The 18,740-nt window shown below is 47.7% G+C and overlaps 1 protein-coding gene across 8 annotated transcripts in view; it reads left to right on the forward strand.

Moving 5' to 3' along the window:
- LOC147630606 (uncharacterized) overlaps window positions 1-18,740 on the forward strand; it is a 280,387-nt gene that overhangs the window by 189,361 nt on the left and 72,286 nt on the right. For all 8 annotated transcript variants that reach the window (XM_086810544.1, XM_086810547.1, XM_086810550.1 and 5 more), the window contains 2 exons: window positions 14,215-14,301; window positions 14,424-14,639. In XM_086810544.1, coding sequence (XP_086666670.1) covers window positions 14,215-14,301; window positions 14,424-14,639 — 303 coding nt within the window. The remainder of the gene's footprint in view (window positions 1-14,214; window positions 14,302-14,423; window positions 14,640-18,740) is intronic.

Genomic DNA, 18,740 nt, shown 5'->3' on the forward strand with positions numbered 1-18,740 from the left:
GATCAATCTAGTGCTTTGCTCAATTGTTCCTTTCTGTGCTTGAAGATGGAGACGGTAGAAGTGGCTGCAGATTTCAACCATTGAAGCTGAAAGCTCTTCAAATGAAGATGAATCTCTGAAGATTGATGTTGGGATGATCTGTGAAGATTTTCCCGTTTCTGTGTTTTGTTTTCCTTTTGCTTGAGCCCATGTCTCAGGGTCGTTGAGAATTTTTTATGGCACGTGTGGAGATAGCAAAGGGTTTGGATATTAATATGTTGTATATGGAATTTTTGCTGGATGGTTTTGTTCTAGATGAATTTACTTCATGTGGGATTAGTTATGGATGAACATGTTTTTTATTATTGAAGATTGTTTAGAGAGTTCATTTGGGATAAGGTTTAAGGTTTGAGGGTTTAGGGTTGAAATCAAGCTTGAAGTGGGCTCTATGAGAGTTGTTTGGATTGAGGTTGATAAGGAGAGTCATCTGTGTCTGAAGATGTGAAGGTTTCCATGCTAGATATAGGTCAAATTTGAAGGACTCTGATAGTTTACAGAGTCAGCTGGAGTCAGCTGCTATCAGTTTTGAAATTGTGATGAATTTTTGTGGGATTTGAGGAATTTAAGTGTGTGGAAGTGTCAGAGGACATTGGAGTGGAGAGATCTGATTCAGCTGAGTTAGTTGGATTAGTTAGGTTAGATTTGAGTCACCAGGAAGTTAGCAGGGGAGTGCTGACAGGTTCAGTGAGGTTCTGAGGCAAAGCATTTGAAGGTTGCTAAAGCTGGAGGACATATATCTGATTGGGGTCTGCAAAACAGGTATCTAATTTAGGTTACAATCAGCACAATTGAAAAGCTGACTGTCAGCTGAGAGCTTTTTTGCTCAGCTTGTTGTCAGAGGAGGTCAGCCGAATAGTTAGGAGTGAAGATCAGAGTTGTGGGAAGTCAGGTCTGACCTGGGAGGACAATTGGAGGAGTCATTTGAGTCAGCTAGAGAGGGTTCAGGTGAGTCACCAAGACTATAGAGGATATCAACAGAGTTGTAAAGTGCCTTGGAGTTGTGATTCTGGTGTTCCCCACGTTTGATTTTAGTATATATTCTTCTTGTGTGGCTGTTGGTGGTGATATAGAGGCCATAACCCAAGACCATCACATGTATGTGCAGTTTGGATTTAGACAGTGTCTATATGTGTTTTTGCTGGTGTTCTGGTGCTAGCATATAGTGTCCTCCCTACGGTGGTTGAAGCCATCTTTTATGCCTAACAAAGAATTGAAAATGAACGGAATGAACTAGATAAACTGAAAGAACTTACATGAACTTTGCACCACAAACAAGTGATCTCTTTCCCATTGCAAAAAGGGGTTTTTATACAACTTTCAGGCTCTTTCACACCCATTTGCATATGGGATAACCCTCTCACACACATTGTAACCTGCTTTCACACAACCACTCCATTACAATGGGCATCCGACCCCTCTACAAGTGCCCGGGGTTTTAAGAGTTCACCGTCCCCGTGAACAAACATGAATACGAGCACATAATTCCCATACAGGTGTATAACCATGAACCCCCACAATCCAAGAACAAGCATTCACCATCCCAATGAATCACCATGAATACAAAGCATCAACTGTTCACACACGTGCATACCACCTAAGCTTCCAGTAACCCAATTACAAACATAAACATATGAGAAGGTAGAGTCAGGCTTGCATCACCATAGACCAAACCATATCCTCCCCACTGCACCAAGGGCAGGTCCAACCCTCCGCCCCCTTGGCTGCTACTCTATTGCACTGCACACCCAGTGGCTCCTACAGTCTTCTCATACATAAATGATTTAACTCCAGAGTGAAGCCCATCCAAGCAACCACCAAACCTACTACACAAGAATGAAAAGCTATCAGAATTAGTGAATTGAGTTGAACTAGATAAATCCAGATGCCTCAAGCCAGGTTCTATTTGCTACTACTTAATTTGATATTTGAAGCTCCACGGTGTGTTGAAACAGCAAAAGATGTTCTCCAAAAGTCCACCTGGATGCTGAAGAGTTGGCACCTAGACCTGAAAACTCTCGATGGTGGTGAAGGCTGGTATATACAGCATCAGCTAGCCCCTCTTACACGAGCTTCTCCGGTGACCATCTTGCAGTGGGCGCTGTCGTCATTGTTGGTGGCAAGGGAAGAGAGGGCAAGAGCAAAAGGAATAGAAGGCTGACTTAGTGGGTGACGAGGAGATATGGAGTGAGCAGAAGGTGGGCATGGGACATGTGAGAGGTGATGAAAGAGTTTGCCATGACAGGGTGGGTGGTTAATGATGAAAGAGAAGGGGCAAAGGAAGCGTTGAGAGAGAATGGGTGGTGGGCGGGCACCAAAACAATGATGCGTCGGGGGAGTCTGCCTCTATAGGTCGTCCCAACACAACACTGTAGAGGGGTCAGATGCCCATTGTAATGGAGTGGTTGTGTGAAAGCAGGTTGTAATGTGTGTGAGAGAGTTATCCCATATGCAAATGGGCGTCAAAGAGCCTAAAAGTTGTATAAAAACCCCTTTTTGCAATGGGAAAGAGATCGCTTGTTTATGGCGCAAAGATGCTCATGTTCGTGTAAGTTCTTTCAGTTTATCTAGTTCATTCTGTTCATTTCCAATTCTTTGTTAGGAATAAAAGATGCTATAGATGTAGCATCTTTTTGGCACGTCCCGTGGGACAGGGTCGAGCTTCCATTGCTCTCCCTCCCCATAGCTCCCCTAGTTTTTTTTTTTGCCGCTCAGTTCTGTGCGTGCATTGCTTATATCGCTTAGCTGGCTCAAGTGGCTGCCAGCAGCTTCCACCTTCTTCATTGGTTTCCTCCGCCCCTTGCCTCTAACTCTCTACAGCACTTGAACCTGTCGATGACTGGTTACGCGAGTAGTGCTCGAGGGCTACTATGATGCTCTTTGATCGCGGGCAGTGGCTGGCGTGTGCTCTTCCGACGGTCCATCTGCATTGGCGTGTCTTTGAAGGTCCAATCAACGCCCCTTCACACGGTGGGCCGCCTTTCCACTTACTCGCCCAGCTTTCACCTCTCTCTTTTGCCACACCTGGGTGCTTACACACTACCCACATTAACCCTCTCTTGCCCACTCCACATGTCTGCCTAACTGCCAATGTGCTACCCATCAACTCTCCGTCGCCCTCTTCTCCTGGCCACCCTCCTGCAGTCTCCAGGGCTTTGAAAGCACCCTTCAGATTATTGGCAGGCTTGGAAAAATTCTCAGCAGTTGAAATGGTTGTTTTGATGACCTATCCTGGGTTTCATGGACATGTTGGTGAAGATCCAGAAGAATTCTTGGTAGGGATGGGACTTATAGCCTTCACCTTTGGTAAGGAGAGGGATGATGATAAGCTGACTTTGCTGACTATGCTGCTGAAAGGTGATGCTAAAAGATGGTTGCAGGCATGGAGAGCCCAACCAACCTAGGGGCAGACATGTGAGGATATTAAGGTGGCTTTGGTGCAGCACTACAAGCAGAGTGAATCCCCTGATGCCTTATGGAAAGAGATTCAAAACTTAAAGAATAATTTATCTGATGTTTTTGACAGGTTTGTAGATCACTTTGAAGACTTGTGGGGAAGTTGGGAAAACTCCCTGGGAGCAGAGCACCCACCAGTTCTTCTAAAGAGGGACATGTTCATCTAGTCTCTCCATGCAGACCTGAGGGAGAAGGTGGAACTAAAGAGTCCAGGGACTTTTGAAGAAACTTTGAGGATTGCCAGGGAGAAAGAATGTAACTTGCAGAGGATGGCTCAGAAGCAAAGGGAGGTCCAAGCTGAAGGAAGACCAGTCATGCCTGGGGAGAGAAGAGCAGAAGAAGGGAGAGTTTCTCCAGTGGTTCCAGTAGTCATAGACCAGCTCATGCAAGGAATCACCCATCTGACTCAGCAGATGGAGAACCTGAATTTGAATCTTATGCAAAGGGGCAGGAATGCTCCTAGGATGGTCTAAGAGGAAGGGGAAGAGGAGGACCTAATATGAATGTACAGTGCTTCAATTGCATGGAGAGAGGCCATATTTCTCCTCACTGCCCTTACCCCAGGAGGATGGGAGGTGACATCTACCCTTTGCCACCTAGGAGAGAAGACAAGCAGGATGTTAGGAGGGAGAAAGAGATGCTAAACCAAGAGGTACTACAGTCTCAACGACAGCCAGGGAATGGTTGGTTGGGGTGGATGTCTTAGCCAATAAGGGGACTAGAGGGACAGAGGTTGAGGATGAGCTAGGACCTTCCAGAAGGAAGAAGGGGAAGCACGTGGAAGATCATCCCAACGAGGGTAAGAAAAAGACTAGATCCAAGAGACATATTGGGATGCAGGACTTCCCCTTAGGTGCTCATGAGGAGGTTTATGATTTCATGAGAGATCTTCAGCAAAAAGGACCTGCTTTGACCTAGCCCCAGCTCTTACAGTTATGCTGCAAACTTAGAAGAATGTGGAGTAGATTGGTTAGCACTAGAAGCTCCAGGAAAGAGAAGAAGGAAGGAAGCTAGATTAATGTGGTGAAAGTGAAAGGGGATAAAGACTATTTGCCAATCGTGGATGCCCAGGTGAATGACCAGAGAGTACCAAAAGTGTATATAGATGGTTGTGCACACGTATGTGTGATTACATAGTAGACAATGGAAGCCTTGAGATTGAAGGTAGGTGCACCCTCTGAATTTAGAGTCAGAATGGCTAACAGTGCAAGGGTCAGATGCATTGGGATTGTGAAGAAGCTACAGGTGAATGTATTGGGACAAGAGGCTGAATTGGATGTACATGTGATGCCAGCCAAGTCAAAAGCTTACCCGCATATCCTTGGCAAGCCATGTTTGATTGCTATGAGGGCAGGACAAGATTGGTGGAGAGGGCATTTGAATTTGGGGCTGGACCATCCTGTAAGGAGGTAGATTAGGTATGACATGCCCAAGGGAAGGGAGCTGATTTCAGGACAATAGTATATCAGAGGAAGAGGATGAGGAAACAAGCTCTGCAGAGTGCAGCCAAGTAGGGAAGAGGTTTCGCAAAAGATGTTGGCCAAGGACCTGACTGAGGCAGAGAAGGGAGAGTATATGGACATGCTGCAGAAATTTCCAGATTTGTTTATCTCTTCTTACACACAGGTTAGAGGAATACCTGCAGTACAACATCAAATCCAGTTGAAGCTAGGAGCCAAGCAGGTAGTCCAGAGGCTGAGGAGGTTGGGAATCATACAGTAGCAAGTGCTGAAAGAAGAGGTAGATAAGATGTTAAAGGCAAGGTTTATTTTCCTTGTGGATAACTCTGAGTGGGCTTCCCCAGTGGTCATTACTCTAAAGAAAATGGGAGATGGAGGGTGTGCGTGGATTTCAAACCCCTGAATGCTATGACTAAAAGAGATCACTATCCATTACCTTTCCAGGATGTGATTTTGGACAGTGTTGTTGGACATGAGAGATACAGTGTGTGTGATGGGTATACAGGATATTTTCAGATTTCTATTGCTCTAGATGACCAAAGAGAAACTACTTTCATCACCCCATGGGAATGCTTTGGTTACAGGGTCATTCCCTTTGGGTTGACAAATGCTTCAACAACTTTTCAGAGGTTCATGAGCCCGGTGTTTGAGCCTTATCTGGGATCTTTCATCAGGGTTTTTATTGATGACTTTTGCATCTATAGTGGCAGGAGGGTTCATTGTGAAAAACTGGAAGTAGCTCTAAGGAGAATTGACGATTTGGGAGGTCAATTGAATCCAAACAACTGGCCAAGCCAAGGTTTCTCTTCTTGGCAATGTAGTATCTGAGAATGGTATTGAGGCTGATCTAGAAAAGGTTAAAGTTTTGCTGCTATTGGAGGCTCCCCAGGATGTGAAGCAGTTGCTAACCTTCACCCATAAGGTGAGGTATCTTGCTAGGTTTATTTTCCTTGTCCCAAGCTCTGTATCCTTTGCAGCAAGCATCCCAGAGCCGAGAAACTCCTTGCCTAACCATAATGGCCAACACTGCGGAGCAACTCCTTGCCTAACCATGATGGCCAAGCTCTTTGGGAGATTATTGCAACCAGAGGGCTGATTATTTCAAGCAAACTGTCAAAGACAAAGGCATTAAGGAGGGGGATTTAGTTCTCAGGTACAACAATAGGCTAGATAATACCTTCCACACTAAGTTTCAGATCAAATGGGAGGGCCCCTTCAAGGTAGTGCATGCATATGACAATGGTTCGTATCAGTTGGATAATTTGGATGATCAGTGGCATTCCAAGAGAGTGAATGGCTATAGGCTCAAGCCATACTGGGGCAGGATCATGACTATCTAGAAGGATTTAGTGGTGATGGATACCAGCCTGCATATTGATGCAGATGTTCCAACTGATCCTAAAGATACTTCTTGGGACTTGGATCTATTCTTCCTAGAGGACCATCTTGGTGAGCTAGCAGGAATTGTTTGAGCATGCATGCTCTAACCAAGGGGAGTTGGGCAAATAATGATAGGTTTTTTAGTGTCCAGGCTCTAGTGCCCAAGACATGCGCTTGTGCGAACCTCAGAAATGAGAATAAGCCCATCAGGCATGATTAGAACCATAGAAATAAGAGGCTTTTGCATGGCCACCTTTAAATAAAGCTAACTATTGCCAGTTGTAGTTAACAAAAGGACAGGCTAGGAGCTGATCTGCGTGAGGGCACGACACCGCGGGGGGCGGAGGGCGTGTGAGCACACGGCACACGGGGGGGCGGGGGGGCTGATCATTGTGATTTCCTAGAAAAGGAGGAGCTTTTGCATGCGTGAGAGCAGCGGTGAGAGAGAGTTCAGAAGAGCCAATATTTTTAAGAAGCTCTGTGAAAGCTTCTTAGAACAGTGTTTTCTGTGGAAGAAGACGCGGGAGTAGTGTGAGGAGGCTTGGGTTTGTCCAGAGAAGAGGGTGCAAAGGAAACAGAGGGTCTTTTAGGAGGTTGAGGTGCCCGTTCTGATTTTCTTCTGTTTTTGTTCTTCCTTCTGTGCAAGATACTACTCTACAAGCTGAGTTTTCGCTCTCCCATCTTCTTTTTCTTCCTCCCACAATTGCTTTCCTCCATCGTCGCCTCCTACTCGCTTCCTGCTCACTCCCCATCTGCCTCTTACTTGCCTCTGTCCCATCTGCCTGCTGCCTCCATCTGTCTCTGATGGCCTCCCCACCACGGCCTCCTGCTCGCCATTTCTCAAGCTGCCTACCGTGTACTATCATAGTTGACACCACGATGACCTCCATCACTTGGCAACTGTGGGTGGCTTGTGTGAATTGTTGCCTCTGCTCAACCACTTCAGTTCAATGGTGCTCCTTTGCACACATCAGTCCGAGGTGGCGCCTTCACAGCTCCCATTCGGTGCACACGTGCCTACATTTCGTGGTGCCCTTGTTTTTTTTGATAGCGCCCACTTGCATCGTCTGCGGCCCATTCTCAGCGCGCTTTCCACATCGCAAGCCGCCCATTCCAAATTGCCTAGCAACCCGGCCCCTCTTGCGAAAGTCACCATGGCACAGAGGTCGGACTACACAGCAAGAGTTTATCACAGTGTTGAAGGAGGACTGCCGACTGTTGATTCATGTAGTTCTAGAGAGGTGGACCATCAAATCACTCCTCAAAATCTCTTTTTGCAATCTTTTTTACCTTATTTTCTCTTATTTTCGGTATCCTCTCTCTCTCTCTCTCTCTCTCTTGGGCTAGACTGATGAGGAGACTGCAGGATATGGGAGTGCCAGCAGAGATGCTATGGGGGATCATGACACTCTATGAGTCAGTCACAGGCAGAATACGGGCTCCAGGAGGTGACTCAGAGATCATACACAGCACTATCGGGGTGAAGCAGGGCTGCCCCTTGTCTCCTACTCTATTTGGTCTATACATTGACGAGATCTCGGATTACATAGACAGACAGGGAGGACCAGGATCACATTTGGCAGTAGTCCTGATACCGATCCTCTTGTATGCAGATGATATTGTTCTTATTTCTGATTCACCAGAGGGGCTGCAAAGGCATTTGGATGCATCACAGGCCTTTTGCGAGGACCGGGACCTTACTGTGAACCTTGGAAAGACCAAGGTCATGATCTTTAACACCTCCTCACAGTGGATAAGTAGATCTGCAGTACAGTTTACATACAGTGGAGAGCCTGTGGAGTATTTTACCTCGTATGTATACCTTGGGATCACTTTTACTGGACCTCAGTTCTCGATGCGGAAGGCGGCCGACGCTAGATTGATGAGGGGATACGCAGCCCTTGGCTCGCTAGAGAGGCAATGCTCACAGATACAGTTTCAGGAGCCAAGGACGAAGCTTTGGCTATTTGATACTCTAGTTACACCTGCACTACTGTATGGTGCCCCTATCTGGGGTCCTAGCTTATACCATAGGAGGGTACAGAGAAGAGAGCCGACCGAGACAGATACAAAGGAGGCATATGATGGGTGGAAGCGATGGAGAGGCCCCTAGTGGCGATGATCTCATGCATGATTAGGAGTAAACCATCAGTGCCACATGAGATTGTGCGGGCGGAGATGGGGGCTGCACCGATAGTGACAAGCTCTATTCCAGACAGTGACATACTGGCATAGGCTATGGGAGCTTTCACTTGATAGATACCCCCGGCTAGCCCTGGAGTCCTCGAGACAGTTGACACTTGAGGGAAATACAAAGTGTTGGTATGCACAGGTAGGCACTTGGTTTGGCATGCACTGTATGCAGATGGACGCACTTCCCCCCTTCCAATACAGCATAGAGGCCCTGTCATTTACTCTCAGCCGCACAGAGGTGCTCAAGGTGGTAAAACTGAGCTGGTGCGAGAAGGTCCTACGATGACGGGAGATGATGGCCCGGATCTTCCTGTGTGGTGGCGTGGCCGTGGGCGAGGGCCATGGGGTCTAGGGCATCGAGCTCTGCATAGCTTAGTGGCTCTATCAAGTGTCACACCTCTCGGCCGAGCTCCTGCACTAGCTTGTGGTCTGGGTATGATGGGTGGATCGGCGCTCAAGGTGCTGGTATGGAAGAACTCAGTGAGAGCTCTCTGTGCTGGTCCTCGAGCGAGTACAGCTGATCTGGATCTCACTAAGGACTCCTTGTGTCTACGGAGCTCTAGAAGAAAAAGTCCCAGGCATCTTCGATTCGGGAAGTCCATGATCCTTGAAAGTGGTCCGAACCCAGCTCAGAAGAGGTAGTGGAACCTCCCCCGAATCTCATAGTGCACGGGGCATCGACATATGTAATGGTCCTTTGTCTCGGGCTCTGTGTGACAGAGCTGGCATATCCTGTCCTCTGCTGGCTGGTGCGGCCGCCCTAGGCCCATATCTGGCAGTCTACACTCTCAGCTGGTGCGACGAGGTGCGGATCTGGCCGATCGCACATCTCACCCCAAACCATAGGTCTATGTGCATGTAGCGTGGACGGATGATGAAACCATCCTCTGTAGAAGGCCATCTTCGTCCCCAGTGGACGACTAGGTGAACTCCATAACCTCTGAGTATCCAGTCTGACAATGTCCTTCTTGATAACCCTGTTCCGCTCTGTGCGGTTGAGAGCAAATGACGTGGCCTCTATGCTGTACTGGAAGGGGGGAGTGCCTCCATCTGCATACCGTGCATGCCAAACCAAGTGCCTACCTGTGCATACTAGCACTCTGTATCTCCCTCAAGTGTCAATTGTCTCGAGGACTCCAGGGCTAGCCGGGGGTATCTATCAAGTGGAAGCTCCCATAGCCTATGCTAGTATGTCACTATCTGGAATAGAGCCTGTGTCACTATTGGTGCAGCCCCCATCTCTGCCCGCACAATCTCATGTGGCACTGATGGTTTACTCCTAATCATGCGTGAGATCATCGCCACTAGGGGCCTCTCCATCGCTTCCACCCATCATATACCTCCTCTGTATCTGTCTCGGCTAGCTCTCTCCTTTGTCTCCTCCTATGGTATAAGCTAGGACCCCAGATGGGGGCACCATACAGTAGTGCAGGTGTAACTAGAGTATCAAATAGCCAAAGCTTCGTCCTCGGCTCCTGAAACTGTATCAGCGAGCCAAGGGCTGCGTATCCCCTCATACATCTAGCGTCGCCCGCCTTCTGCATCGAGAATTGAGGTCCAGCAAAAGTGATCCCAAGGTATACATACGAGGTAGCATACTCCACAGGCTCTCCACTGTATGTAAACTGTAGAGGATCGGTATCAAGACTCCTACCAAATGTGCTCCTGGTACTCCCTGTCTGTCTATGTAATCCGAGATCTTGTCAATGTATAGACCAAATAGAGTAGGAGACAAGGGGTAGCGCTGCTTCACCCCAATAGTGCTATGTATGATCTCTGAGTCACCTCTTGGATTCGTACTATGGCTGTGCTGACTCATAGAGTGTAATGATCCCCCACAGCATCTCAACTGGCACTCCCATATCCTGCAGTCTCCTCATCAGTCTAGCCCGTGGGATAGTATCAAAAGCTTTGCGGAAATCCACAAAGCAACAGTATGTCCATTGCTCGTGACCTCTCCCCTCCTCAATGATCCCCTGTAGTGTAAAGATATGACCTAGTGTGGAGTGCCCTCTCCTAAAGCTTGCATGCCCCGATGCTCTGAGTCTCTGCTCCTCAGACCATCCACTAAGCTCATGCTCCAAAATCGAACCATAAATCTTGGCCAAGGTGTGACCAATCATGATAGTCCTATAGTTGTTGGGGTCCATGGGGTCACGTGCTTTCAAGATAGGTACAATCGTATTCGATGACCAGCTGACGGGGAAGCCTTCACATAAAGCCCTGTTAAACATGTGAACCAGTAAAGGGGCTAGCGTGTCTCTAACATGGGAGAAATGCTCGATGAGGAGTCCATCATGATCCTGTGCTCTCCCAGTCTGCATCTTGTCAATAGGATCTCTCACCATGCTGAGGTGAAAGAAGGAAGAGTGGGGGGAACGAGGTTCGGGTGGATGGGGGGGAGGTGGCTACTCGGGGGCATGGTAGAGAGGTGGCATAGGTGTGCCAGGTGCTAGGTGAAGTAATCGGAGTCGGAAGGCGATGATCCTGGAAGATCCTCCAGGCCACCTTACAGTACCTTCCAAGAAATAGCTGGTATAACTCTTGCTCAAGCCTGGCTAGGTAGGCTTTCTTCTTTCTCCGTGTGAGACGTCGAAAGATCACTCGCGCCTGCTGGGGAGTGGTGGATCCTAGTGCCATCTCCCGATGTAGATGGGCTCGGGTATCACGACATTCCTCGTCGTAGCAACTATTCTGTGGGACAGTCCCTCCTGGTCATGTAGTGGTGGCTCTGGAGTGTGGGAAGGCGGCATAGCGGACGTATGGAGCGTGGCTGAGAGGTGTGTAGTAAGCTCATCAAGTGGGATGTGGGGGTCGAGGTCGGAGAGGATGCGGTAGACGTGATCAGAGTAGATGGGAGAGGTCTCTTTGGTGAAGTGGTATCTCGGATGGTGATGGGGCAAAGCACGTTGGTTGCATGGTGTATCGGCATGTGAGTGAGAAGGCCAGGTATGCATGGTCGGCTGCAACACCGATGGGGCGAGGAGAGATGGTAAACTCCGAAAGGACCTGCATCTGTCCTCAAGGCGCCATTGCGGTTCCAAACCACAATCTCTAGCTTGGTCTCATAGGTCTCGCACCGTCATTGGGCACGTCGCTTGGTGATGATCACCCTCCCATCTCGGTACACTGCCCATTTCCCTTCCTTCCGTGCATCCAAGATGCGTGCCATGCATTCCCTCCTGTGTGCCACCTGTGCTAGTGTGAGAGCGAGAGAGAGAGAGAGAGAGAGAGTTGTATTAACGTCTCCAAAAGGCAAAAATGACCTATGAGACCAAAAGGTTACATCATATCCATGAGGTACATAATCGTGGGTACAAAATAGTAATAAAGAAAGATAACAAAAATCTAGAACTTTAAAATCTGATCTAGGTACATGAGCAGAGAGCTCTCATATCACCCTAATACATCCCTCATGGGCCGCTGTGACATGGTCCTCAAGGTGGTAAAACTGAGCTGGCACGAAAAGGTCTTGCGATTATGGGAGATGATGGCCCGGATCTTCGGTGATCTCTGTAGAAGGCCATCTTTGTCCCCAGTGGACGACTAGGTGAACTCCATGTCCTCTGAGTATCCAGTCTGACAATGTCCTTCTTGATATTAGGGTGATATGAGAGCTCTCCGCCCATGTACCTAGATCAGATTTTAAAGTTCTAGATTTTTGTTATCTTTCTTTATTATTATTTTGTACCCATTATTATGTACCTCATGGATATGATGTAACCTTTTGGTCTCATAGGTCATTTTGGCCTTTTGAAGGCGTTAATACAACTTTCTTTCTTTCTCTCTCTTGCTCTCGCTCTCTCTCTCGGGGGTACCCGATATTCGGGAGGGGTGGCTTTACTATACAGGGAGGAGTTTCAACATGTGATACACGTGGTCGGAGAATTCGAGGCTGCACGGTTTTTGTGGGTGAGGATCCAGACAGAGAGGGCCCAAGATATCTACCTTGCAGTGTGCTACTTTGCACCCTCCAATTCTAAATATGCCTCCCATGGAGAGTCCCCGTACCTGCCCCTTTATGATGACATTATGAAGTTTTCCAGTCTAGGGGACATCCTCCTGGCTGGAGAATTCAATATCCACACTGCAGGCGCATAGGTACCCTTCTTTGAGACAGATGATCCCATGTACTAGGAGATCGACACAATGGATACGGATCTGGAGCAGACATCACAGGATACAGCAGCCCGCATAGACTATTTAGAGTATCTCTTAGCCCTCGGCGGCTCATACGCTTGCCATTTATAATGGCCTAGCTAGATGGCCTAGATACAACTCCTTCACGTGCTACCCCTTCGGACATGGAGCCAGTACAGTGGACTATCTAATTGGATCCCTCTCTCTTCTCCCACTCATTCCGGAGTTTACCATCTCACCTCATCCCATCGGTGTTGCAGCCGACATTCAGACCTCGCCTTCTCCCTCGCATGCTGATACACCATCCAACCACCTACTTTGCCCCATGACCGTCCGAGATACCACTTCACCAAAGAGACCTCTTCCACGTCTACCGCATCCTTTCCGACCTCGACCCCCACATCCCACTTGATGAGCTTACCACACACCTCTCAGCCACACTCCATATGTCCGCTACAGCTGCCTTCCCGCACTCCAGAGCCACCCCTACATCACCAAGACAGACTGTCCCACAGAATAGCTGGTACGTCGAGGAATGTCGTGATACCCGAGCCCGTCTACATCGGGAGATGGCGCTAGGATCCACCACTCACCAGCAGGCGCAAGTGATCTTTCGACGTCTCACACGGAGAAAGAAGAAAGCCTACCTAGCCAGGCTTGAGCAAGAGTTATACCAGCTATTTCTTGGAAGGTACTGTAAGGTGGCCTGGAGGATCTTCCAGGATCATCGCCTTCTGACTCCGATTACTTCACCTAGCACCTGGCACACCTATGCCACCTCTCTCTACCATGCCCCCGAGTAGCCACCTCCCCCCCATCCACCCGAACCTCGTTCCCCCCACTCTTCCTTCTTTCACCTCAGCATGGTGAGAGATCCTATTGACAGGATGCAGACTGGGAGAGCATAGGATCATGATGGACTCCTCACCGAGCATTTCTCCCATGCTAGGGACACACTAGCCCCTTTACTGGTTCACATGTTTAACATGGCTTTATGTGAGGGCTTCCCCGTCAACTGGTCATCGAATACTATTGTACCTATCTTGAAAGAAGGTGACCCTTTGGACCCCAACAACTACAGTACTATCATGATTGGTCACACCTTGGCCAAGATTTATGGTTCGATTTTGGAGCATGAGCTTAGTAGATGGTCCGAGGAGCAGGAGCAGAGACTCAGAGCATCGGGGCAGGCAAGCTTCAGGAGAGGGCACTCCACACTAGATCATATCTTTACACTACGGGGGATCCCATAGATAGAATTCAGATCCTACCTTTCTTGCTTCTAGACTGATATTGTGCATACACTTATGGCCTGGGATACAGGGTTCCTCTAGATACCTGATTGGCAAGACAGCTTTCTCGGTGAATGGAAAGACTATCCATTGTTTTGTGGGTTTCCTCTGGCATATCTAAATATTTTCACCCAGTTTTGTGGTTTATTCATGCTGTATTGATTCTTTTAGCCTTGACTCGTGTTATTTCTAGAGTACTTAATAGATGTCTTTTTCGATGAAAAAATAAGAAAACTTATTTTGACCGATTGTGCCAGACCCTTGCAGTTCTAACAAACCTCGTGAAAATGGGTGGATCATTTTGTGCGGCATGCTCATCAGAGATTCTTTGCATTCTAATTCAGGTAAGTACTCTTCAGCAAATAAAATGTCTTTCTCTGTTTATTTGCACACACTCTTTCTGGATAGATGTATGTTAAAGCTTGCTGTTAAATAAGATGCTCTGAGAGCTTCCCAAAATGCGTAGGTGCAATCTTTTGGATCCAACTCTAGTCTCAAACAAGCTGCCATGGACATGGAAGACACTGTGGCCCATGCCATTGGATTTTTATGTGCAAAGGAGCTCTACAAAAGTAACGTGGATAAATTGTTCAGAATGCTCACAGCTGAGCATGAGGCTTGGTCAGCTGCTTCTTATGAGCAATCACTCTTTCAAACTTTAATGCAGAGAGTTGGAGTTCTGGTACGTTTTTAATATTCGGGTTGTGGGCAAAAACCGTTTTCACGTTTAACCCTGCTGTGATACATGATGTCCTACCTGTTTGAGTTCTCTAGACTTGGATATGACCTTTGAACCTGCTCACAGGTGTGAAGTATTGTTTTTTTTTTAGAAAGAGACTTCTATTAAGTATGAAAAAAACATACAACAATCACAGCTATAATCCGGAAAAGAATAGAATCACCCCAATATGTAAGGTGATTTCAACCACTGAGGAGCATCATGATACCATGTAAGACCTGTGGTACTGGAGGAAAAGAAGATGCCATGGTCCCATTCCCGCATAAATATCACGCGCTTCGCCTGTGCAGAACGAGAGGGCCCCTGAATGCAAGCCCGAGTAGCCATAAGAGTATGGATGATATCACTCAATATATTACTAATGCACTGAGGCCCAGAAATCTGGACACCCTCAATAGCTTCCGTGCATCTAGCTCTCTAGTTTTGCAAGGACATCTGATGAATAATCCCTTATGGTGAATCCATAGCCAAACATGGTGGGTTGGGAAGAGAAAAAGAGGCCACCTTACATGAAGTAGGTATGCCAATCACCTCTCTCTGCACCATGATCTGGATAGCTACCTTAAACTACTATAGGCCAGATTCTATTAATCCTCAAGAGTTGTTCTTTCTACTCCTCATTTTGCAAATAAAGTGGACAATCATATGTTGTAATACAGGCCTTCATAAGGGCTATGGCACGGGTACCTAGCTTATTTTCAAGAAAACAACAAATTCACGCGTAAAACCTTGAGAAAAATTGAAAATAAACAAAAGAGAGAGAGTAGAGAGAGAAGACACCACACTAGGGGTCGGAATAGCCTTGGGCCTCCCCCCTCCCCCCTCCGCCGAGTTATATTAGATAAAACTCCTTGGAGCAATCTTGAGTACAAGTTCTTAAAGCTAGAGAGATATTGTCTTTTTACATGTCTCAACGGTGAGACAATAGCTAAATTTATAGTTCTTGCCCAAAAGCCCTTGGATAAAGCGCTTTAAAACTCACTTATAGCCCAAAAGTTATTTTTTTAATAATAAAAGAAGTTCTCTTTTTAATCTTTTGCTTTCCAAAAGCTGGTCACATCATTCCAATCCTGTGAGGTTGCCTTGCGCTACTATCCTGCCATGTGGTTGTGCCAAGACATCTTTTTTTGCGCTACGTTGCGTTTTTTCAGCAACCTATATTTTGATGCTATGGTGACATCCCTCCAACTTATTAAACAGTTGTCCTCACAAGCGTAAATCAAATGAACAAATGAATGCACAAACAGTTTCTTGGTTTTGACACCAATTCCTACTGTAGTTCAACTACCTTTGTCAGTGTTTGACTATTGTAGACTAACAATATTCATATCCATGTATTGAGTTCCGATTTCCTTTGCTGATAAACAGTGCCTCCATGAGATGGCTAGTCCCATGACTCTTGTACATAAGATTTAGTGTTGTTTAATCTCAAAGTTGCTCCTTTTGGATACAACTTGGACTACAACCCTCAAGTTCTAGAATACTCAATTCCCTAGGGTATAAACCTTGAGCATTCTCCTTTGTTCCTAATTTCTTGGATGTCAAAATACAAGGGCCGGTGACATCCCCTCGGCTTCTAATCAGTTGTCTTGAACTGAAAAGCTTCGTGATCAGCTTGTAAAATGTGTAGATAGTCCACAAAGAAGTTCTAATCCACCCACTTGGCATCCATAGCCGAATAATTCTTGACAATGTACTTTCTAGTAACCTTGCCATTAAGAACTTCCTCTAGCTCTTCTACTTTGGTGGATCCTTGTTCACTGGTTCCAAAGGTTTGAGACCCTTATAATCTCTTCGGAGACTCACATGAAAAGCATTGTGAATCCTCCAATGATCCTCCAATGTATGAAAGCCACATCGTTGATCTTTTCTAATATTTGGCAAGGTCCATAGTACTTGTTGGACAACTTAGGATAAACCTTCTCTTTGTCCTTTTTCTCCCACCTTCTGCCGTCAGTCCTTCCCATCCCCTCCTTTTTTCCGCATCCCGTCCGCCCTGTCTCCTCCCCCTTCCAGCGCCTCTTCCTAGTTTTTTGGGTTTTTTGCTTTTTCTTTTTTCCCCTTCCTACTCTTGGTTCCCCTTCTCGCCTCACCCCCTTCAGTGTATCTCAAGGCAAGTTTTGAGTTCTCGGGCAGCTCTTCCTTCTAGCAAGTTTTGGTCTCTTCTAGTCTTGAACCCCGAGGAGGAATCCATGGTAGCCGCTCCGTCATCCCTGATCGAGGGTGCCATCCCTTGCCTCTCCTTTTTAGAAGAGGACCTCCAGCTCCTCGCTTCGACAGTCACATCCTTACATGCCTCCGCTTTGGTATGCAAGATTGTTGGTAGAGCTGCCCGGTGCGCAGACAGCTCAGGGATCTGTTGTTACCAGCTAGCCTCCTTATTGCGCCTGGAAAGATTACAAATATTCATCCTTTGGGGTGTGGCTACTACGAGGTTGACTTGCTAGCACCGTCGGACAGAGTCATGCAACTAAGCCTCGTCACGCTGCATACAGCCCATGCCTTCTTTGTGAGGTGGCAGCATGGCTTTGACCCAACATTTGGCCCTTTGGATGGCATTTCAGGCTTTCCCTTGACAGTCTACTTCGTAGGCCTTAGGAAGGAATACCTTCCTCTCCTCCCGGTGATAGGTGGTGCCATTGAGAGAGTGATGGAATCCTCCTGTACTGCTGCTTTGGTTCTTGCTTGGGCGGTTGGGATTCCATCCCTTTGTATCTGCATAGCCTCTCCGGACACAGTACCGCATGCCATATCTCTTCCTTGCCTCCGGGGAGCCCCTATTCCATAGAGAGTAGAGTATTGTGGCCTCCCAAGGCTGTTGGCAGATGGGGTGTCTCACTAGAGCTTGTCCTCGTCGTCAATCTAGGAGACACCCCCCCCCCCCCCCCCCCGCGGTTCCCAACTCAAATCCTCTTTAGGGGTGTGGGAGGGAAGTTGGCCATCAGGTAGTAGAGCACTAGGATCCGGCCACAACTGACATCGATGCTGGAGAGTCACAGACCATTGGCCCGAGATAGAGCCATCAGCCAACTTCCAGAGCTGAGCAGCGCCACCGAGCATGCCTGGTTGGCAGATCATATTTGGATATGGCTTTTTCAAAGAACCATTTCGAGCATTTATCTTAGCAGCCACGCGTCGGCAATGGGCTCCTCCCAAGTTACCTTGAGGAACCCATCTTCTCCCGCCTTCCCCCCCCCCCCCCCCCCTCCCCCCCCCCCTCGCCTTGCCAACTTTCATCTCTAGCTCTCCCCTCAGCAGCTCCCCCTGACCCGTCTCCTTCAGGCCCCACTCTCCCCCTCGGCTGTGCCAATGTAGTAGGTCTGGCTGCCCGGCACATTACGTGGTGGCTCTTCTCTGGACAGTATGTCCGGAGTCCTCGATGCTCACAGCGCAACACAGAAGACATTACGTAGCAAAACACAACACAAGGGAAGATGAGACGGTGAAAGGAATAAGAACACTTGCACTACTCAGAGAACACTGATACATGTCCTTCATTGTATCGTGCACACTTAGCAGAGGTCACAATGAAGAGGACGACATAGCTCAAGCTGATGATAGAACAAAGGGGTACAAAGTGGTATGAAGGATGAGCATAAGGATGTCCTCCAAGTGAGATCAAAAGGATGTCCTCCAATATGGAATAAAGATGTCCTCCAAGGTGGGATAAGGATGTCCTCCATGAAGATTAGTGAGAGATGAAGAATGAAGGATGTCGGACTCTCCTTTAGGGGACGAGCCGAGGGACCATATATGCCTGACGTCCAGTCGGTGGCATCTGCTATCTTTGGTGGACGCCATGAGGTGGTAGCCTTTGGTAGAATCTCTATCTCTAGGAGATCCGTTGGAGTGTCCGTCGGTGCCGTCAATGCCTTCGATGCTGCGGATGATACCAATGCTTGGCGCCACTGTTGGAGTGGAGAGTCCGTGATGTGGACGGTCCTTGGTGGACAATCCGTTGCTGCGGTGGATAGTCCATGTGGGCACCCTTGGTGGCTACAGGTCACCCACCACTAGAGTGCTCACCGTCATCGGTGACGAAGA

The sequence above is a fragment of the Cibotium barometz genome, chromosome 16, assembly GCF_041138505.1.
Source record: "Cibotium barometz isolate CiBa-2024 chromosome 16, ASM4113850v1, whole genome shotgun sequence".
Lineage (NCBI taxonomy): Eukaryota > Viridiplantae > Streptophyta > Polypodiopsida > Cyatheales > Cibotiaceae > Cibotium > Cibotium barometz.